The following is a 19,043-nucleotide window of genomic DNA, read 5'->3' on the forward strand; positions in this document are numbered from 1 at the left end:
TAAAATTTGCTATAGCAAATGGTAGGTACTGCAAATGCATAATTGGTATCTACTTCTACAGACCTGAAACAAATCTCCTTGCTTTTAAGAGGCTTACTTACATACATTGAGGAAACAGTTTTAATAATATTTCTTGTCATCTAATTTCAAGCTATATTTCCATTTACTAAAATTGAAAAATGCACTTAATTTTTTATATTAGGTCACAAACCCTTCTTCCCTATATCAAATTATTTAAATACTTACTGAATATGACATCTGGATTTTAGTATTGGGAACCAATTTCACTTTTCCTTCACTAGTTAGATTAACATCAACAATTCGATTACCATTAAACCCTATTTCAAGTTTTTTGTAGGTCCAAAGATAGTAATCTTCTCCATTTTCATCTGCTTCACCAACAATACCTACAAAAGAAATAACACATTATACAAGGTAATTTCACTTAATATTTAAAATAGGTTAGAACCAAAATATCATAAAATGTTTTTATAAAAAAGCAATATTATCATTATTCCTCATAGTTAGAATAAGGCAAAATTGCAGGCTGGACTTCCACTCTTTGTTAACTACGTGGCTAACACAAACCATGGACACAACATGGTAAAAAATAAAAAGTGATATATAACCTATCAATATAACTATCACTAATTTGATTCTTGAAGTTCATTAGTAGCACCTTCATTATAATAATTATCACCTTATCTGTGTATACCCACAACAGTTCAAAATTTCAGAAAATGTAGTCAAATTAAAATTAAAACTAAGGTCTCCACAGGCCCAGTCCAGTACTTTCTCTAATAACCTGATTTACCCATTCTCAATAAGCTGTGCATATGTGTATATGAGTACCAAAACTTAAAATGCCTCTTTTTTTAGAGCTCAAGTTCTGGACTACATTAAAATGAAAGATGACCTGGAATCATAAAAGTCCTAGAAGAAAACATAGGCAGTAAACTTTTTGACATCAGTCTTAGCAATATTTTTTTGAATATGTCTCCTCAAGCAAGGGCAACAAAAGCAAAAATAAACAAATAGGACTACACCAAATTAAAAAGTTTTTGCACAGCAAAGGAAACCATCAACAAACTGAAAAGGGGAGAAGATATGTACAAATGGTTTATCCAATAAAGGGTCAATATCCAAAGTATATAAAGAACTCATACAACCAGATATCAAAAAAAGAAAAAAAATCCAACTTAAAAATGGGCAGAATATAAGGTGACAGGAGAAGATTTGACTTTGGGTAGTAGGCCCAAGGTGCAATATACAGATCTTGTGACATAGAAACCATACCTGTATGTTCATGTTGACCAATGTCACCTCAATCACTTTAATAAATAAATTTAAAAATTATCTAAATGGGCAGAAGACCTGAACAGACATTTTTCCAAAGAAGACATACAGATGACCAACAGGCACATGAAAAGATGCTCAACATCACTAATCAGCAGGGAAATGCACATCAAAACCATGATATACCACCTCACGCCTGTCAGACTGGCTATTATCAAAATGGCATAAAATAAGTGTTGGTTAGGATGTAAAGAAAAAGGAACCCTCAGACACTGTTGGAGAGCATATAAACTGGTGCAGTCACTAGGAGCTTCATGCTGTTCCCCAAAAAATTAATAAAAATAGAACTACAATACAACCCAGCAGTTCCACTTTGGGGTATTTATTTAAAGAAAACAAAAACACTAATTCAGCATCACCAATTCAGCACCCCTATGTTCACTGCAGCATTATTTACAATAGCCAAAATATGGAAACACACTAAGTATCCAATGATAGATGAGTGGATAAAGAAGATGTGGTGCATATACACAATGGAATACTACTCAGCCATATAAAATAATGCAATCTTACTATTTGCCACAATATAAATGGACCTAGAGAGTATAATGCTTAATGAAATTAGTCAGACAGAGAAAGACAAATACTATATGACTTCACTTATATGTGGAATCTAAAAAACAAGACAAATGAACAAATAAAACAAAACAAAAACAGACTCAGATACAGAGAACAAACTGGTGGTTGCCAGAGGGACAGGAGAAGAGAACATAGGCAATATACATGAAAGGATTAAAGGGTATAAACTTCTAGTTACAAAATAAATAAGTCATGGGAAAGAAACAAACAGCATAGAGAATATAGTCAATAATCTATATATATAAAAGCCAAGCGACCGGAACGATTGGTCACTATGACACACACTGCGGCCAGCCAACCGGCCGTCAGGGGTGGGGCCAGCTGGCCAACCTCCTGTGGCCCCTCCCCCCAGCGCCAGCCTGGCTCCAATAGGGCCCCCCTTCAGAGGTGGGGCCGGCCAAGCTCCCGCAGCCTCCCCCCCAACTTCCCTACCCCCCCACCGCTGGCCCGGCCCCCAATTGGCTCCAATCGGGGCTGGCCGACTGGACTCTACCCGGGCACAAATTCATGCACCAGGCCTCTAGTATTGTAATAATTCTGTATGGTGACAAAAGATAACTATGATCATGGTGATCACTGCATAATGTATATAAATATTAAATTGCTATGTTGTACACCTGAAATAAATATAATAAGTCAATTATACTTCAACTAGTGCCCTGGTGCACGGATTCGTGCACATGAAAAGGAAATTAATTAGAAGGTGGCCGGTGAGGCGGGACTGGGTGAGATGGGCTGGACATGCCCTGGAGCCAACCTCCTGCGGCCCCTCCCTGGCCAGCCGCACCTGGGGCTGTGCTGTGTCTACAAGGGAATCTGCAGAGTGAGCAGGGTCCCTACAGCCTGGCCTGCAGGGACTGGTCCAAAACCAGCTCTTCGACATCCCCCGAGGGGTCCTGGATTGCGAGAGGGCGGCTCTTGGGTGATGCATCACGGAATCGGGCTCCCTCCTCTCTGGTTCCAGGGTGCATCACCCAAGTACCTCCGCTGCCAAGTCACTGCAGCTTGGCAGCTCCTGCATTGAGCAGACGTCTGCCCCCTGGTGGTCAGTGCGTGTCATACCTACCAGCCGGTCAGACAGTCACTTAGCCTTTTATATATATACTAGAGACCCGGTGCACAAAAATTTGTGCACTTGGAGGGGAGGAGGAGCCCCTCAGCCCGGCCTGCGCCCATTTGCAGTCCAGGACCCCTTGGGGGATGTCCACCTGTCGACTTAAGCCCACTCCCCAGGGGATCAGGCCTAAGCTTGCAGTCAGGCATCCTTCTGGCAGCCAGGGAGCCCTCGGGGTATGTCTAACTAAAGGCTTAGGCCCCCAAGGGAGCTGTGATGAGGAAGCTGGGGTGACAGAGTAGCCATGCTGTCCCGCCCTGCCGCCCTGGGTCAGGTCGCACATGGGATGCCGGATGGTGGCAGGTCAGGCGGGATGGCGCTGTCCCACCCCACCGCCCCGGGTGGCAAATAGCAGGCCTGGATGGCAGCGGGGCAGGCGGGATGGCGCAGACCTGCCCTGCCTGCAGTATGCAAATTAGCCGCTATCTTCATTGGCGGTCCATTTGCATATCGCACTGATTAGCCAATGGGAGGCATAGCGAAGGTACGGTCAATTACCGTGTTTGTCTATTATTAGATAGGAGATAGATAGACAGATAGATGATAGATAGATAGATAGATAGATAGATAGATAGATAGATAGATAGATAAAAAAAATGAAAGAAGTGTTGAAGATAAATGGTAATGAGGCAATAGTTTAAAATGATCACTTTGATCAAAACTAGGATATTGGAAGAGCAGTGTGAGGGCAGTTAAGTGGTAGCTGAAGATCTATCTCTTGTGCCCATATACTACTATCAGCTATTTATCCAATATTCCCTACCCAAGCCTATATACTTCCCAGGAGCCTTATGCTTAAAGTTAATCCTTAAGGCCTTTCCTCTATGATCAACGCATTTCATGAAAGTATTATGGGGAGGGAGGGGAAAGGGGGAGATTATTTCTTAAAGGATTATTTTTATTAACTACAGTTGCTCTAATTGGTACAGATTTAAGTAATACAGTTTTGTTTTGTTTGGGGTTGTAGAGAAATAATAAAATCCTAATAATTTCATCAAGGTTTGTTTATCTACCTACTCTGGAAGTAGAGATACAATTACAGCAAGTAAAAAGCTATTCTCAAGGGGGCTTTTAAAAGTTTCAAACCTTTACCCCAAGAAAAGCCAGATAAAAAATTATTTTCTGAGAAGAATTCACATGGTTCAGACATTCTAGGACACCCAAAAGAATCTCCCCTAAATATGGCAGACCCTGGAATCCCAGGGCTAAAGAAGATTTAAGACAAGAAAGTATAGTTGACATATTGTAAGGAGGCCCACAGAAATAACTGAAAGAAACCTAAGGTTCCAGATAAGAAACTCATAAGCAATGGAGAAGATTAGCAGAGGAGCCTGGTATCTCACCAAAAAAAAGGAAATCCAAACTAATGGGTTCTCCTGAACTATAGACTCAGAAATCATTAGCAAAATTTCAATGTCTTCCTGATACCCTTAGAACTGATCACAGAAATGTCTGTTTTAATGTAATACTAATTACAGTCATTTATATGAAATGCTTGCTATTTATACCTAATTAACATGCAACACAGTAACGATGATGCATACAATTATATCCTAAGATTAACTTTTGTATAAATTTCATCTTAGTACCACACTAAACTCTGATCTTATTTATATGTGCAGTCTTTCAGTTTGCTGCTCATGAATATAGTAGTCTGCTAACAATTTTAAGAATCAGAGTATTAATTTTACATAGAAACAGCTGTTCCAATTCTATCACCACCACCACCACCCAGAAAAGGCTAACACAAAAACCACTACCAAAAAAATGTGACCAAACATGCTAGCTATGATAGCTGGCTGTGCTTCACAGTTTAAATAACTTAACAAGTCTAACACAAACAATGTTTGGATTATGCCATAGCTCTTCTCCATTAATAGAGAAAAACAAACTAAACAAAAAAATTAAGCAGAAAAAAAGCTAAAACAAAAAAATTTTAAACATATAGAGTTTTGTAAAATAACATAGGAACTAGCAAAACAAGTCATTCAGGAACCTATCATACCTAAAACCCATACTACCACAGTTCCACATGAAACAAAACCAGAATAAAATTTCAAAGTCCTATTTAGTTCCTTTGATTGCATTTGGCAGTGCAAGTCAAAATAAGATGTGAGAAAAATGGGGGGAGGGGAAATATTTTGGATTGTTCAAAGCAACTTTTAATCCCTTGAATAGGAAAAGTTATACTGCATAAAAATTACATATTGAGCCCTAACCAGTTTGGCTCAGTGGATAGAGGGTCGGCCTGCGGATTGAAGGGTCCCAGGTTCAATTCCGGTCAGGGGCATGTACCTTGGTTGCGGGCACATCCCCAGTAGGAGGTGTGCAGGAGGCAGCTGATCGATGTTTCTCTCTCATCGATTTTTCTAACTTTCTATCCCTCTCCCTTCCTCTCTGTAAAAAATCAATAAAAAAAGATATTCTAAAAAAAAAAATTACATGTTGAGGGAGTTTCACTTAAGGTTTGGCAATGTCAAAAACCCTTCAAGTAACAGGGGACCATAAAATTGCTATTAAAATTATGCTATGGAAAACAGTGAAAACACATTTACTGATTTAGTATATAATCACCTTAACAGAGTCATTACATAAATGTTGCTTATTATGCAAATATTCTCAAATTTTAAATATAACATACAATACTCACCCCATATTGGTAAGTCATCTATGTACATCTGGTACCAGTAGTGATTTTTGATAGCATATACAAATGCATCTCTCTTTTCTTTATCTAAGTCAATTTCACAGTAAGTGGCTGGCATCACATCATCTGCATAAAATAAAAATGCAAATTAACACACTGGTTTGCAAAATAGTTACAGAAAAAAGTAACAGAAGAAAAAATACAACTGGAGGTGCAACGTTGACAAGACTCCAAGGAACCGCCAACTCTCAGGGAATAACACCTGGCCAGTTCCTGTTTTTTCATCTAAAAGTGCTTAGTCTGAAGGGAAAATAAATCCCACTTTGATAGCCCATGAAAACTGACCCCCTCTATCTAAAGAAAGAAGAAAGGCTACGACAGCTGAATGAGTCTCTTCTTCAGTAAATAAGGGTAAGGTTTTCAAAAACTGATGAAATCTGTCCATCGTAGCAAAGTAGGATTCAGGGTTTTTGCCTATTTTCCCTTTCTGATTCCGCTTTAATAAATTAAAAATGTGCGTCAAATGGAGAAAGTATGTAATAAACGCAGTACTGAGTTTCTCGAAGATCACACATTCTAGTCTGTTTTCTCCTTACACAAGCCTCAGGGCAGGTTCACAATATTTCATAAAACTATAGGCTATGATTGTGGTTTAAATTTATAACTTAATTTTATAATTAAGCCCCAAGGAATATAATGGGGGGAAAGAATGCAAACATGTATACCTATTTTCAACAACAAAAAACATTCTAAAAACAAGAATAAAATTTAACGAATTAAAATCAAATATTATCTTTAAAATATCTCATTTCACATCATCCAAAAGTGCTAAAAATAACAGGAGTCAGTTGCTGTTCATTTTACACATGTAGGCAATGAAGTCAAATTGGAGTAAACAATTTTACTGAAACCAATACAGTAAAAGAAATAGGATTAAAATTCAAAGCTACTGATTACAAGATCCATGCTCTATTCAAAAATCAAGACACCTAATCAAAGATCCTACAAAAATTCAACTTTTCAAGCTTCTGTTTATCAGATTTAAAATGTCTATCAGAAAATACCTCTCTGATAAACTTTACAGAGGAAAATAAAAAGTATAAACACACTCAAAAGACCTGATAAAATAGATACTTGAAAAATAAATAAGGAGGCTCTTTTCCAATTTTAACATGTTTTTTACTTCAAATTTAAAGCCACACTATCCTATAAGTATTCAGAGTATAAATTAATACAGCACTTTTAAATACATTCTAAGCCAATGGTACAAGTTTGAAATTAAGGATTTACACAAAATATTTAAGTATCCATCCATACACACCCCATTACATCCCCGCACCTCAGAAATTACTCCAATATGAATCTATGAAGGTTTTCCCCAACCACATATGTCCAATTAGTCACTAGATGGTTTGCTAGAAAACACTTTTGAGAAATATGCTAGGAAAATATAAAGTTATTAACAATTATTTATTTTACTTTATAACATTCAAAATAAATCTTTGTTATGGAGGGGAGTCTATGGGGGGGAAAAGAGGGACATCTATTTCCAATAAATATAAATTTACTAGTAAATAAATAAATCTTTATTAGTTTTCCTAAATGCAATACACTTAAGTTATAGGTTAAAACATTTCTTAGAGTCTAGAGCAGTGGTACTCAACTAAGGGCTATTAGCAACCTCTGAAGACTTTTTGGTTGTCACAACTGATAGTGCTGCTGGCATCTAGTGGGTAAAGAAGCAAGAGACACTTCTACAATGTACAGGACGGCCCCCCCACATAAAGACTTATCCAGCTGTAACGTCAATAGCTCCAAAGTTGAGAAACCCTGGTCTAACAATATAACTTCTATTAGAAGGACTATTAAGGTGTACTTACCTTTGAATTTAATATCCAGACCACTAAATTCCAATTCAACGCCTTGAAGTGCTTCTCCCAGAGTTTCATGGTAATGACCGATACTTCTTTTTGACCCCACACAAAATGGAAGTGAAAAGTATTTATATGTCTCTTGTCGATTATGGTAGGGCCCAACAGTATTCATCCATAAAACAACTTCCTCTTTATCTTGATACTGAAATTTAAAAAAGTAAAAACCATTATTTTAAAAATTCATTTATCCCTAGACAGTTTGGCTCAGGGGATAGAGCGCTGGCCCTCAGACTGAAGGGTCCCAAGTTTGATTCCTGTCAAGGGCACATATCTCGGTTGTAGGCTCGATCCCCGGCCCGGTCAGGGCACATGCAAGAAGGCAACCAATTGATGTGTTTCTCTCACACAGATGTTCCATCTCTCCCCCTCCCCTCCACTCTAAGAATCAATGAAAAAATATCGAGTGAAGACTAACAAAACAAAAAAAAAAAATACAGTGTGTGTGTGATATATCATCATATATAATAAATAGGTAATATACAAACTGACCATCACTCCAACACATAAGATGGCCCCCCCATGTGGTCAAAGATGGCCGCCCCCATGTGAACACAAGATGGCCAGCAGGAGACGGCAGATGTGGGCAATCAGGCCTGCAAGGGAGAACAAATGGGGGGGACCCAGGCCTGCAGAGGAGGCCCGTTGGGGGCGACCAGGCTGGCAAGGGAGGGAAGTTAGGGGTGACTGTGCCAGCAGGGGAGGGCAGGTAGGGGCAACCAGGCTGGCAAGGGAGGGCAGTTAGGGAGACCAGGCTGGCAGGGGAGGGCAGTTAGGGGCAATTGGGCCAGCAGGGGAGCAGTTAGGTGTTGATTAGGCTGGCAGGGGAGTGGTTAGGAGGTGATCAGTCTGGCAGGCAGAAGCGGTTAGGGGCAATCAGGCAGGCAGGTGAGCAGTTGGGAGCCAGCAGTCCTGGTCTGTGAGAGGGATGTCCGACTGCCCTTTTAGGCCTGATCCCACCTAAACGGGCAGTCAGACATCCCTCAAGGGGTCCCAGATTGGAGAAGGTGCAGGCTGGGCTGTGGAACACACACACACCCCCGCCCATGCACGAATTTCATGCACTGGGCCTCTAGTATATATATATAATTAAGGGACTATTTGTTATTTGTTCTAAACAAAAGTATACTGTCTCTGTTTGGGAAACTATAAAATAAAATACTGGACGTTTATTTTAATCTGATGATTAATGTCCACACCTTAAAAATGAAAATTTACTGACTTTTAAAATTATATCCTATGATTGTGGTCTCAGGCAGATCCACTTTTTCTAAACTTTGTTTTACAGATGGTATTGTTTAAACAGAGCCAAATAACTCATATGAATGTTTATAATTATACTATCAAATAATGGTAAACCAAGAACATGATTAACCATGCTAACATGACAAAGGAGGAGGAAACAAAATCAATATCTTATCTAAACCTCATGTTAATCATTAGAAACTCCAAAAATCTGTTGCCAGCAAGCACAAATAAAATTTCATCTCCTTTCTAATCTTTTCCATGCCATTGGACAAAGCACTAGAGAGGAGAGAAATGATTAAACAAGAGAAAACCTATGAAATCACCATCTACTTAAACCATCTTTCTACCTTCCCTTTATTAGCCTGAAAGACATGTATCATATTTATATTTTTTGAATAAATAATAAATTTGGGTAGATGACTTTACCTTTCCAGGGTCCAACTGGGGGATTTGCCAAAGATTTCTAAGATCTCAAGTCTAAATGTCCAATGATTCTATAAAAAGCAATTATCCAAGTAATTTAAAAACTAGTAACCCTAATTAGCAATATAAAGTCAATATAGTGTACAATTTAAGTCAACTAATAGTATGGAAGTTAAATCACTGAACAATTATTTACTGAGTGCCTACCATGTGCCAAACAGTAAATGTGTTTGTAAATGAGGATACAGCATTGAACAAGACATTTTCCCAACCCTACTGGCGCTTAGAGCCTAAAGGGAAAGATAGACATTGAATAAGCAATTGCAATCAAGTAGAGTGCTATGATGAAGCATATAACACAGCAAGCTCTCCAACTAGCCCAACTACCAAATCCTTAGTTCAAATCCTCCATCTAAAACTAATAAACAAACATTTTCAATCAAAATCCAACATCTTCAAAACCAAACTCATCCCATCCAAATCTACCCCCTTTCCTACTTTGTTTTTCTAATGGTGCCACCATTCTCTCAGACATGAAGTTCAAACACCAAGTTCCTCTGCATTCCAAAAAAAACACTGACTTGACTATTCTTATCTAAAGCATCTGCCTTTCCTTTTGGTACACTGCACCACCATCCTAGAACCGAGGCCTAATCACCTATCTTCAAACATAATAAATGTCTCATTGTTCATACTACACATCATCCAGATCATCAAGGAAATAATGAACTATCTCATTTTTTGGCTACATAGAACATGTACGAAGCACAGTGTTAGGTGTTAAGGATATACAGATAAATAAAATACTGTCCTTTCCTTTACGAAGTTTACAATCCATAGAAAAGCCAGACGAGGAAATGATTAAATGAAGATATGTGTTACAATTAAGATAATAATAGGCTATCATAGCAACAATAAAGGGATGATTAATTCTGCTTTGGCAGAGAAGGGTCAGGATAAACAATAGTATAAAACAGCGGTAGCCAACCAGTGGTCCACGGACCACTGGTAGTCCATGAGGTTCGAAAGGTTGGCAACCGCTGCTATAGGAAATCATAAACTATTTCAAGTGAAGTCAGAAAAACAGCTGATAATCTTCATGTATGAAGGAATGAATCCATACATCGCCATTCAGTTCCATCCAATGCTTATGGTCACACATCACTAATCAATCAAGGTAATCCTTTCTGCTAAACAATATGGATACAGTAAAAGAATTCTCAAAATAATGCTCTAGAACCAATCACTATCACCTGACTGAGTTGGTATTAGAATGGAAAACTCTTCAGTAGGCAGGAAGCTCTCTCCACAACATAATGTATGCAAAAAGTATTTAATAAATATGATGAAAAGAACACTGGAAAAAGATGCTGAAATGTAAAAGTTCCTTAGCAACTTAGTAAAGAAGTCTGAAGTATGTGCACCAACTGCAATAAGTACCCTTTTAGAGAAATAAGAAAGGGGAAGTAACAAAATGCATCCATTCAGGATGTTGAACAAGAGGACCTATTAACGGGGACCTTGCCATTAATCCTGCTGAGATCTGCAAAAATGTTTAAATGTAACTCATAAAAATAAGCACAAAAACACTTTCCCTATAAATCCTAATACTCCTATTCCTTTAAAAAGACAAAAATTTGAACAGTAATTATTGCTAAAATGGAGTGTTTATTTTATACAAACTGAAACATAGAACTAAAATAATTTCAGGGTCATACTGTGTGTTAAACTACATATTCTGAAATCACTCATTTTAAAGGTTCATGAAACCTGTTAAGAAAGTAGAGTTGTGATGACATGCATCCTCTAAAAAAATATATACCATATTGTAGTCTAAAATTCCTCTAGGAAGAGGACTGAAAATAGTAATTTAAAATATATAAATACTAGAGGCCCGGTGCATGAATTTGTGCACCAGTGGGGTCCCTCGGCCTGGCCTGCAGGGATTGGACTGAAACCAGCTCTCCAACATTCCCTGAGGGGACCCAGATTGCGAGAGGGCAGTTCTCGGGTGACGCATCCCAGAACTGGGCTCCCTCATCTTGGTTCCAGGTGCATCACCAGAGAACTGCAGCTGCCAAGTCACCGCAGCTCGGCAGCTCCTGTGTTGAGCTGGTGGTCAGTGTGCATCATGGCTCCCGGTCAGAGCATCTGCCCCCTGCTGGTCAGTGAGTGTCATACCTACCAGTAGGACAGTTGCTTAGCCTTTTATATAGATAGATAGACAGTATAAGTATATGTAATATATTCAACAGTCACATATATATAATACATTTATATACACACATGTACTCACACATAACCATACAAAGGTTCGGGTGAATATTAAAGCAAAAATGTTTCTTTTACATTGCTCCTTATGCAGACCATGATCAGATATGAACTTAAAATATTTACTTTTCATTGCAGTTCTTGATGGTCCCTAAGAATAAGCACTCCTTGCCAGCACTGGTTTGGCTCAGTGGATAGAGCGTCAGCTTGCAGACTGAAAGGTCCCAGGTTCGATTCTGGTCAAGGGCATGTACCTGGGTTGCGGGCACATCCCCAGTAGGAGATGTGCAGGAGGCAGCTGATCGATGTTTCTCTCTCATCGATGTTTCTAACTCTCTATCCCTCTCCCTTCCTCTCTGTAAAAAATCAATAAAATATATTTAAAAAAAAAAAAAAGAGTAAGCACTCCCAAGACAAGGTTAAAAACAAGAGTTATTTTTTAAGAGAGAAAATGTGTTTTAAAATATCTTGAAATTAGAAAATACCAAAAGGAAGACTTCACAGAACTTTTGAAGAAAAAAAAATCTTCCTTTTGCTAAAACTGCTGAGAAAGTCCTTGAGTTCCCCAATTCCATGGGAAGAAAGCCACAGGTAAAAAAGGCTCTTCCTCCACCTGTGGAATGTAACCAGGAGAACGGGAGAGGAAAAGTCAAGGAAGCACAGCAGTGGTTCAGGGGATCCCTGATTACGGCTGTAATCCTTCTATGAGGCCTCCCTCAGAAGTAGTCATGAGAGGCCAGTTCAGACTACCTGCATTCTTCACCTCACCATTCTATTCATTTTCCAGCTCTCAGAAGTTTCACTGTTACACATTCAACTCTGAGCCGTCTACTCCAGCCACAGTGATCTCTGATACTGTCTTCCCTTCCTTTCCTGCTCCACCTTTTTCCTTATGTCATTCCACCATATCTATAAAGTCCTCCTCTCCACCTACCCAATTTCTACTTATCCTTTAGAACTGCTCAAATTCTTTCTCAAATCCTCAAATCCTCGGGTAAGGCCTTAACAGACCAATCCCTAACTTGCAATATCTCACCATCTTTTCTAATAGTATCATTAGCTAACAATTAATAAGCACATACCATGTGCTAGGCATAGCTCTAAGGCAGTGGTTCTCAACCTTCCTAATGCCACGACCCTTTAATACAGTTCCTCATGTTGTGGTGACCCCCAATTTCATTGTTACAAATTGAACATAATTGAAGCATAGTGATTAATCACAAAAACAATATGTAACTATATATGTGTTTTCCGATGGTCTTAGGTGACCCCTGTGAAAAGTTCGTTCAACCCCCCCCACCACCAAAAGGGTCGCGACCCACAGGTTGAGAACCGCTGCTCTAAGTTTTTTACATAAACATTTAATCCTCTCAAAACGTTAAGATAGGTCCTCTTATTTTCCCCATTTTACAGATGAAAACAAAACAAAGATCATAGATACTAAGTAATTTGTCCAAGATCATATAACTAGTACCCAAGTTTACAACATTATGACTACACTTTTGCTAATCCCTAGTCAGTCTCATTAACTAAAGAGCAAAACTAAATGAAGAAAATATGAAAAAAAGCAAAGTTGTACCAAGCAACTAAAGACAGTAATGAACAGTAAACAACTTTTCCATATGAGCCTTTAATTTGCCCTAAAGGAAAAAATATGCCTTCCTAAGAAGCTACCTTGAGATTGTGCTCTAATCTCAGTAAGTCACCAATGCTGGGCCTCTCTTATTTAAATACTGTTTATGTGCTAGGAAAGGAGAATCATAGAAGTTTCCCTACTTGATAGAGATCATGAATTAATTTTTCTCAGAAAGAACACTTTAGGAAATAATGCTACTGATGTACTTACATAAAATCTGAATAAAGAAATCAGAACTTATATAGACAGGCAAAGAACTGAGGGCTCAGAATAAGCACCTAAATGCCATCATTTTCCTGGGATGAGTGTTTGCTTTAAAATAGATATCTGAAGAAGCAAAATCCAGTTCTGAAAATGTTTCACAAATCATAAGTTCAGTACCTTTTCATTATTTATGTAAAACACATACATCAGAATTCAAATACAAATAAATTAGAAGGTATTTTTAGACAGTCTCTTGAGATAACCTCTCTCTCTCTCTCTCTCTCTCTCTCTCTCTCTCTTTTTCTCTCTCTCCCCTCCCCCCTCTCTCTAATAGCTTTGTACCTAAATAAACTTTTAGTCTATCATAGAGTACACTGAAAATAGGACAATGAATTATGGCATTTCCTAAAATTAGATCTATATTAGAGCACTCACAAATTCACTTGTAGTAAACAGTCCCTTCTCTTTATAAATCTTCACACTTATAAGTTTTAGAAGTTCCTATGCCCCCAACAGTGACAAAAACAAAAGGCTGACATTTGTTAAAGTAAAGCAAACAAAATCATTTCTGAAAACACTGAATGGTCTAGTGTTTACAGCAGAGGCCAAGAAAAGGCGATCCTAGACACAGATCCCAAGATTGCTTACAGAAGTACTGTGGGCCACAAAGAAATGAGAGTTAAGCCTAGGTAAGGCCCCTAAAGCACAACAGGCATCCTTGAGACTACGAGTCTTAAGTGAATCATGGTCTGGGTTTGTTCAATGCTTGAAGCAACAGGGTTTCATGCTTCCAACATGGCATATTCTTGTCCCTAGTAACTCCCTAATTACTCAGGTCACTCAACAAGGACTAATTAAATACCATTTTTTGTGCCAAGCACAGAGCCTCAATATGTAGCAGACAAAAATTTTAAAAATTAACTTTATGGTCTTAAGGAAACAGAACCCATAAAAATTCAAGGCTACAGTACAAATCATAAAATGCTTTAAAATTCCTGTGCCCTTGATTATTGTTTTTTTGGTGCAGACATCTTTGCATAGTATTAATATGGAAATTGTATGGACAAGACAGGTAGACAAAGCAAGGACTACAGAGATCAGGAAGCTCAGATTCTTTCTGTGGCCTTGGGTCAGTCACTGGGCCTCTTTAAGCCTTCTGGAAAAATAGTGTGTTGGATACAATGGCCTCAAGTCTTTCCAGTTCTAAAATTCTATGATTCTTAGTTTGAAAACTTTTTAATGGCAACCTCTGGAATCTTAGGAGACATGGTAATCTAACTCTAGATGCTAGCAAGTGCCCTGAGTTTCAGAAAGCCAAAAAGTATAAACCACATCCTATATATCTTTCACTCATTCTGAAGAGTCCTTTCTCTGACCCTTCACAGTCATATACAGTGGGGCCTTGACTTACGAGTGTCCCGACTAACGAGGTTTTCGAGATACGAGCCATCTCTTGGCCGATTTTTTGCTTTGAGTTGCGAGCTAAAATTCGGGTTACGAGCCAGCTTCAGATACCCCACCGCTAGTTGGCGCAGCGAATGTCACAGTGAACGCCACAACATCAGCCCAGCATCACGTGGCTCACTCGTTCACTTTAAGATTTGACATACGAGTAATTTGAGTTACGAGCTCCGTCACGGAACGAATTAAACTCGCAAGTCAAGGCCCAATTTTTTAAGAGCCTGTCATTCTTTAATTTTTATTCCAAACAATGTCCTGTAATTCATGTGATTCAACTTTTAAAAACTGAAGGAAACACATCTTTATAAATTCTAGATGTAGGTATACTCTAGAAGTCAACAGCACATTTTCTTCTCATTATTCTTACGAGAATACTAAAAAGGCTTAGATAAATAAGCACGTAAAAATACCATGTAAGTACAATGGTTATATAAGTAAAATCCTAATTCAGAAGGTAAAGTAAGAGAAATAAGGGCCTTTCTGGAACTGAATAAATTAGGTGTTCCTTCTTAGAAACAGCTACAAAATTTGTGGGGGCCAGTACAAAATAAAAATGCAGGACTCCCTGCTCAAAAATTAAGAATTCCAAGATGGTGACTGCAGAGCATTAAACCAGGCAGTCCTTACGTGTTCGCACATATAACGTGACTGCCCAGGCCACATGCCCATAAGTCAGTCCTATACCTCTTTAACAACCTAAACATTTTCTCAGTAACAGCCCATTATGTAACTAGAATTATCCAAACATTTCTGTAAGTACTTAAAAATACTATCAACACAGAGAACTATTCAATTTAATAGCAAGTGTTTTACTGCCCTATTTTTAGCATAAAGGGCTGTAGAAGCATATCCTGAGTATAGAAGACTATTAATTCAAATTGCCTTAGTTTGCCCTAACCGGTTTGGCTCAGAGGATAGAGCATCAGCCTGTGGACTGAAGGGTCCCAGGTTCGATTCCGGTCAAGGGCATGTACCTGGGTTGCGGGCACATCCCCAGTAGGAGGTGTGCAGGAGGCAGCTGATCGATGTTTCTCTCTCATCGATGTTTCTGGCTCTCTATCCCTCTCCCTTCCTCTCTGTAAAAAATCAATAAAATATATTTTTTAAAAGCCAAACAAATTGACTAGTTCAAATCTTGCCCTCTATCCCTACTGACTGCGTGGCCTTGGGCAAGTAACTTAACCTCTCTGGCACTGGTTTCCTCATCTATAAAAAGGGCATAATATCATTCACTTCACACAGTTATTAACATGTTTACAATGAGTTAATATACGTACTTAGAACAATAACTAGCACATAGTGCTAGGAAAATCCTTTTAGTTATTATTTCTAACTAGAAACTGTCTTCACAGAAAGTTAACCTAAAGGGTAAACTTAGCCCAGCCTGCATGGCTCAGTGGTGAAGTGTCAACCTATGAACCAAGAGGTCCTGGTTCAATTCCCGGTCAGGGCACATGCCCAGATCCCCTGTGAGATGCGCAGGAGGCAGCCTATCAATGATTCTCTCATCATTGATGTTTCTATCTCTCTCTCCCTCTCCCTTCCTCTCTGAAATCAATAAAAATATCTTTAAAAATAAAAATAAAGGGTAAACTTAAACTTTTGAAAATTGTTCTTTACTAATTCCATTCCACAAGTTCTTAATAAGCATCTACTTAGCAACAACCTTCCCTTAGCAATTTTTATCCTCCTTCAGTATCATTCTTTCTTCACTGGCTACTTCTGACCTTCCTGGTAGGAAAACAATTCACTTAACCATAGCCTTTTCAGTACTGTTATCTGGCTAAGGTAAATGCCTAGCTTTAAAAAATATTTTCAAAAAACTTGAAAGTAGTAAAATATTTTGGCTAATAGTAAAAAGTATATGTGAATGACACATTTTATATTTATAACTTAATGCTATTCTTCCTATAACTTTTTTGCTTTATTAATAGTTATTAATAGGTAACTGAGTGAGAACAATCCAAAGTAGACATGGATTCCAAATTTTTGTCCAGCAATTATCTCATACACATATTCTCTCAAAAACCTCTTATCAAATACTGTATATTCAATTACTGATTCAAAAAATTAAAATGTTCCTGGCAATAAAATTTCACTGAAATTAGTATTTGCATTTTAAATATGTAAATTAACCTAAGACCATTTTATGCACCTCCAATTTTTGAAATTTTAATGGATAGTTTTTTCCACTTATAGCAGTTCATTATAAAACATAAGATAAAAAAAAAAGTATATTACTACTCTTGGCTTATATGCCTATATGGTGGAACTACAGTTAAGAGAGAATTCTGAGTTTTACATGGTAAACTTTCCTTAGTTAAGTGTTCATAAACATTAGAAACCGTATCATTGACTAAAAGGATGGCCATTGGAAATGAAGTTATTACACTTTGAGACAAGTTACCTTACAGAACAACAGTAAATAGTTTTTAATGTAACTGTTTAACCTCTGAACAAAATTATGGTAAGGTGAAAAGTCACAAATATAGTACAAAAACATGTCACCGAGGTAGGATTTGTCTCTTAAAAAAATACGCAGGTAAGCAGTTTCCGGCTGTGATTGAAGATAAAGTAGCCAACAGTTTGGAGGTAAAACAAGGGCCTCGCTGACCCAGGGAGCGGAGAAAAGAAGTCTGATCAGTTACAAATAACACCTAAAGCGGGCTACATTGGCGACTGCTTCCTTTCCTTACTCATCAGCAATGACAGAAGACTCCGCCAAACCTTTCAGATTTATAGTGCACACATAACCTTTCACGCAACATCACATCACTAATGAATTCAAGTATAAGAACCAATTACTCGCCGAGGAATCTGAGCATTTCTATTACTTTCCTGCCTCGCTCTACCATCCTAAAAGCCGCAGTTCCTCGAATAGTCATTAAGACCCATGACAACTGAACAGCCAGGGAACTTCAGGATAAATGCACAAAGGCCTGCTCCAGGCACACAAGACGGGGAAACTGAGGACCCCCCCCCCCAGTCGGAAGCTGCCCTCGTTAGAGGGCCCGGGGCTGGAGAGGCTGAGGAGGAAGTTACAGGACAGGCTCGGCAGCGAGTGCGTGCAGGCTGAGTGCATGCACACGTGCAAGCTGCTCTGCACCCCAAGTTGATCAATGCTGTCACCACGCCAGGTCTCAGCCCGGTTTGGGCAGGAGGGAAAAGGAGGGCCGGCGAGGGCGCGGACCCTCAAGTGTGGATATTTCCTGATCCGTATGACGGGTCATCGCATCCATCTTCCGCCGCGTCGCAGCCCCCAGTGGCCAGAGCGCAGCTCCCACCGGCCCCGAACCGGCCGGCCCGCGACCTGCACCCCGCGGCGAGGTGAGCCCGGACCCTCGCCACGCTCCCGCCCCGGCCTCGGGAGCCCCAGACCCAGGGGTGGGGCGCCATCTAGGTCCGGGCGCGGAGTCCTGCCCCAGGAGCGCAGGGAAATGCCTCCTCCCAGCTCCCGGGTTCCTGCTCCGCCAGGCCCAACCGGAAGGCGCCCTCGGACGGCCACGGGCTCCACCGGGCCGCCGGGCTTTCCAGGCCGCGCCGGGCCCGCCGGGGCAGCGAGGCGGGGAGCAGGCCGGGGGCGGCCGCGTCGGCCGGGGGCGCCTCTCACCGTGTGCTCGTGCTCGTCCGCCCGGGCCCGGGGCAGCAGCAGCAGCAGCCACAGCGCGGCGGCCGCCGCCACGCCGGGAGCGCCCGGCAGCGGCCTCATCCTCCGCGCTCCCACCGGCCCGGCGCCCGCCCACCGACTCCTCCGCCGCCGCAGCCGATTCGCATCCACCGGGCGCGGACAGACGCACGGGGCCCGGACTCCGCCGCTGGCTCCTCGGCGCCGCCGCCGACACCGCCCGCTCCGTCGCCTCCCCCGCCCCCCGGCGCCTCCGCGGCCTCTTCCTCTGACTCAGCCACGTCATCCGGCCACCCCGGCACGCGCCGGAAGTGCCGTGCGACGCGGGCCGCAACCGCCGCCGGCCGCCCCGCCCGGGACGCGCGGGCCACGGCCGCCCAGGGTCCCGGAGGCCCTGCGCGCGGACGCGGCTGCAGCGCCGGGGACCCGGCCGGAATTTCGGGGCCGAAGCCGCCTCGGGCCGCGTCCCGGCGCTCGGGGTCGTGCGCCCTTGGCCAGATCGCCCGCCTTCCCGCCTCCATCTTCCCGCCTCCCGCTCCTCGGCTGTG

General features: G+C 40.7%; 1 protein-coding gene across 1 annotated transcript in view; it reads right to left on the bottom strand.

Moving 5' to 3' along the window:
* TM9SF3 (transmembrane 9 superfamily member 3) overlaps positions 1 to 18,735 on the bottom strand; it is a 42,976-nt gene extending 24,241 nt beyond the window's left edge. Inside the window, exons 1-4 of the mRNA XM_081104894.1 lie at positions 18,481 to 18,735; positions 7,577 to 7,772; positions 5,700 to 5,822; positions 247 to 407 (exon numbers count right to left, since the gene is read on the bottom strand). Of these exons, the coding sequence (XP_080961020.1) occupies positions 247 to 407; positions 5,700 to 5,822; positions 7,577 to 7,772; positions 18,481 to 18,579 (579 nt within the window). The 5' untranslated portion in view covers positions 18,580 to 18,735. The remainder of the gene's footprint in view (positions 1 to 246; positions 408 to 5,699; positions 5,823 to 7,576; positions 7,773 to 18,480) is intronic.
* Between the last annotated feature and the right edge of the window lie 308 nt (positions 18,736 to 19,043).

This window comes from Myotis nattereri (genome assembly GCF_964212035.1).
Source record: "Myotis nattereri genome assembly, chromosome: 13".
In the NCBI taxonomy this organism is placed as follows: Eukaryota; Metazoa; Chordata; class Mammalia; order Chiroptera; family Vespertilionidae; genus Myotis; species Myotis nattereri.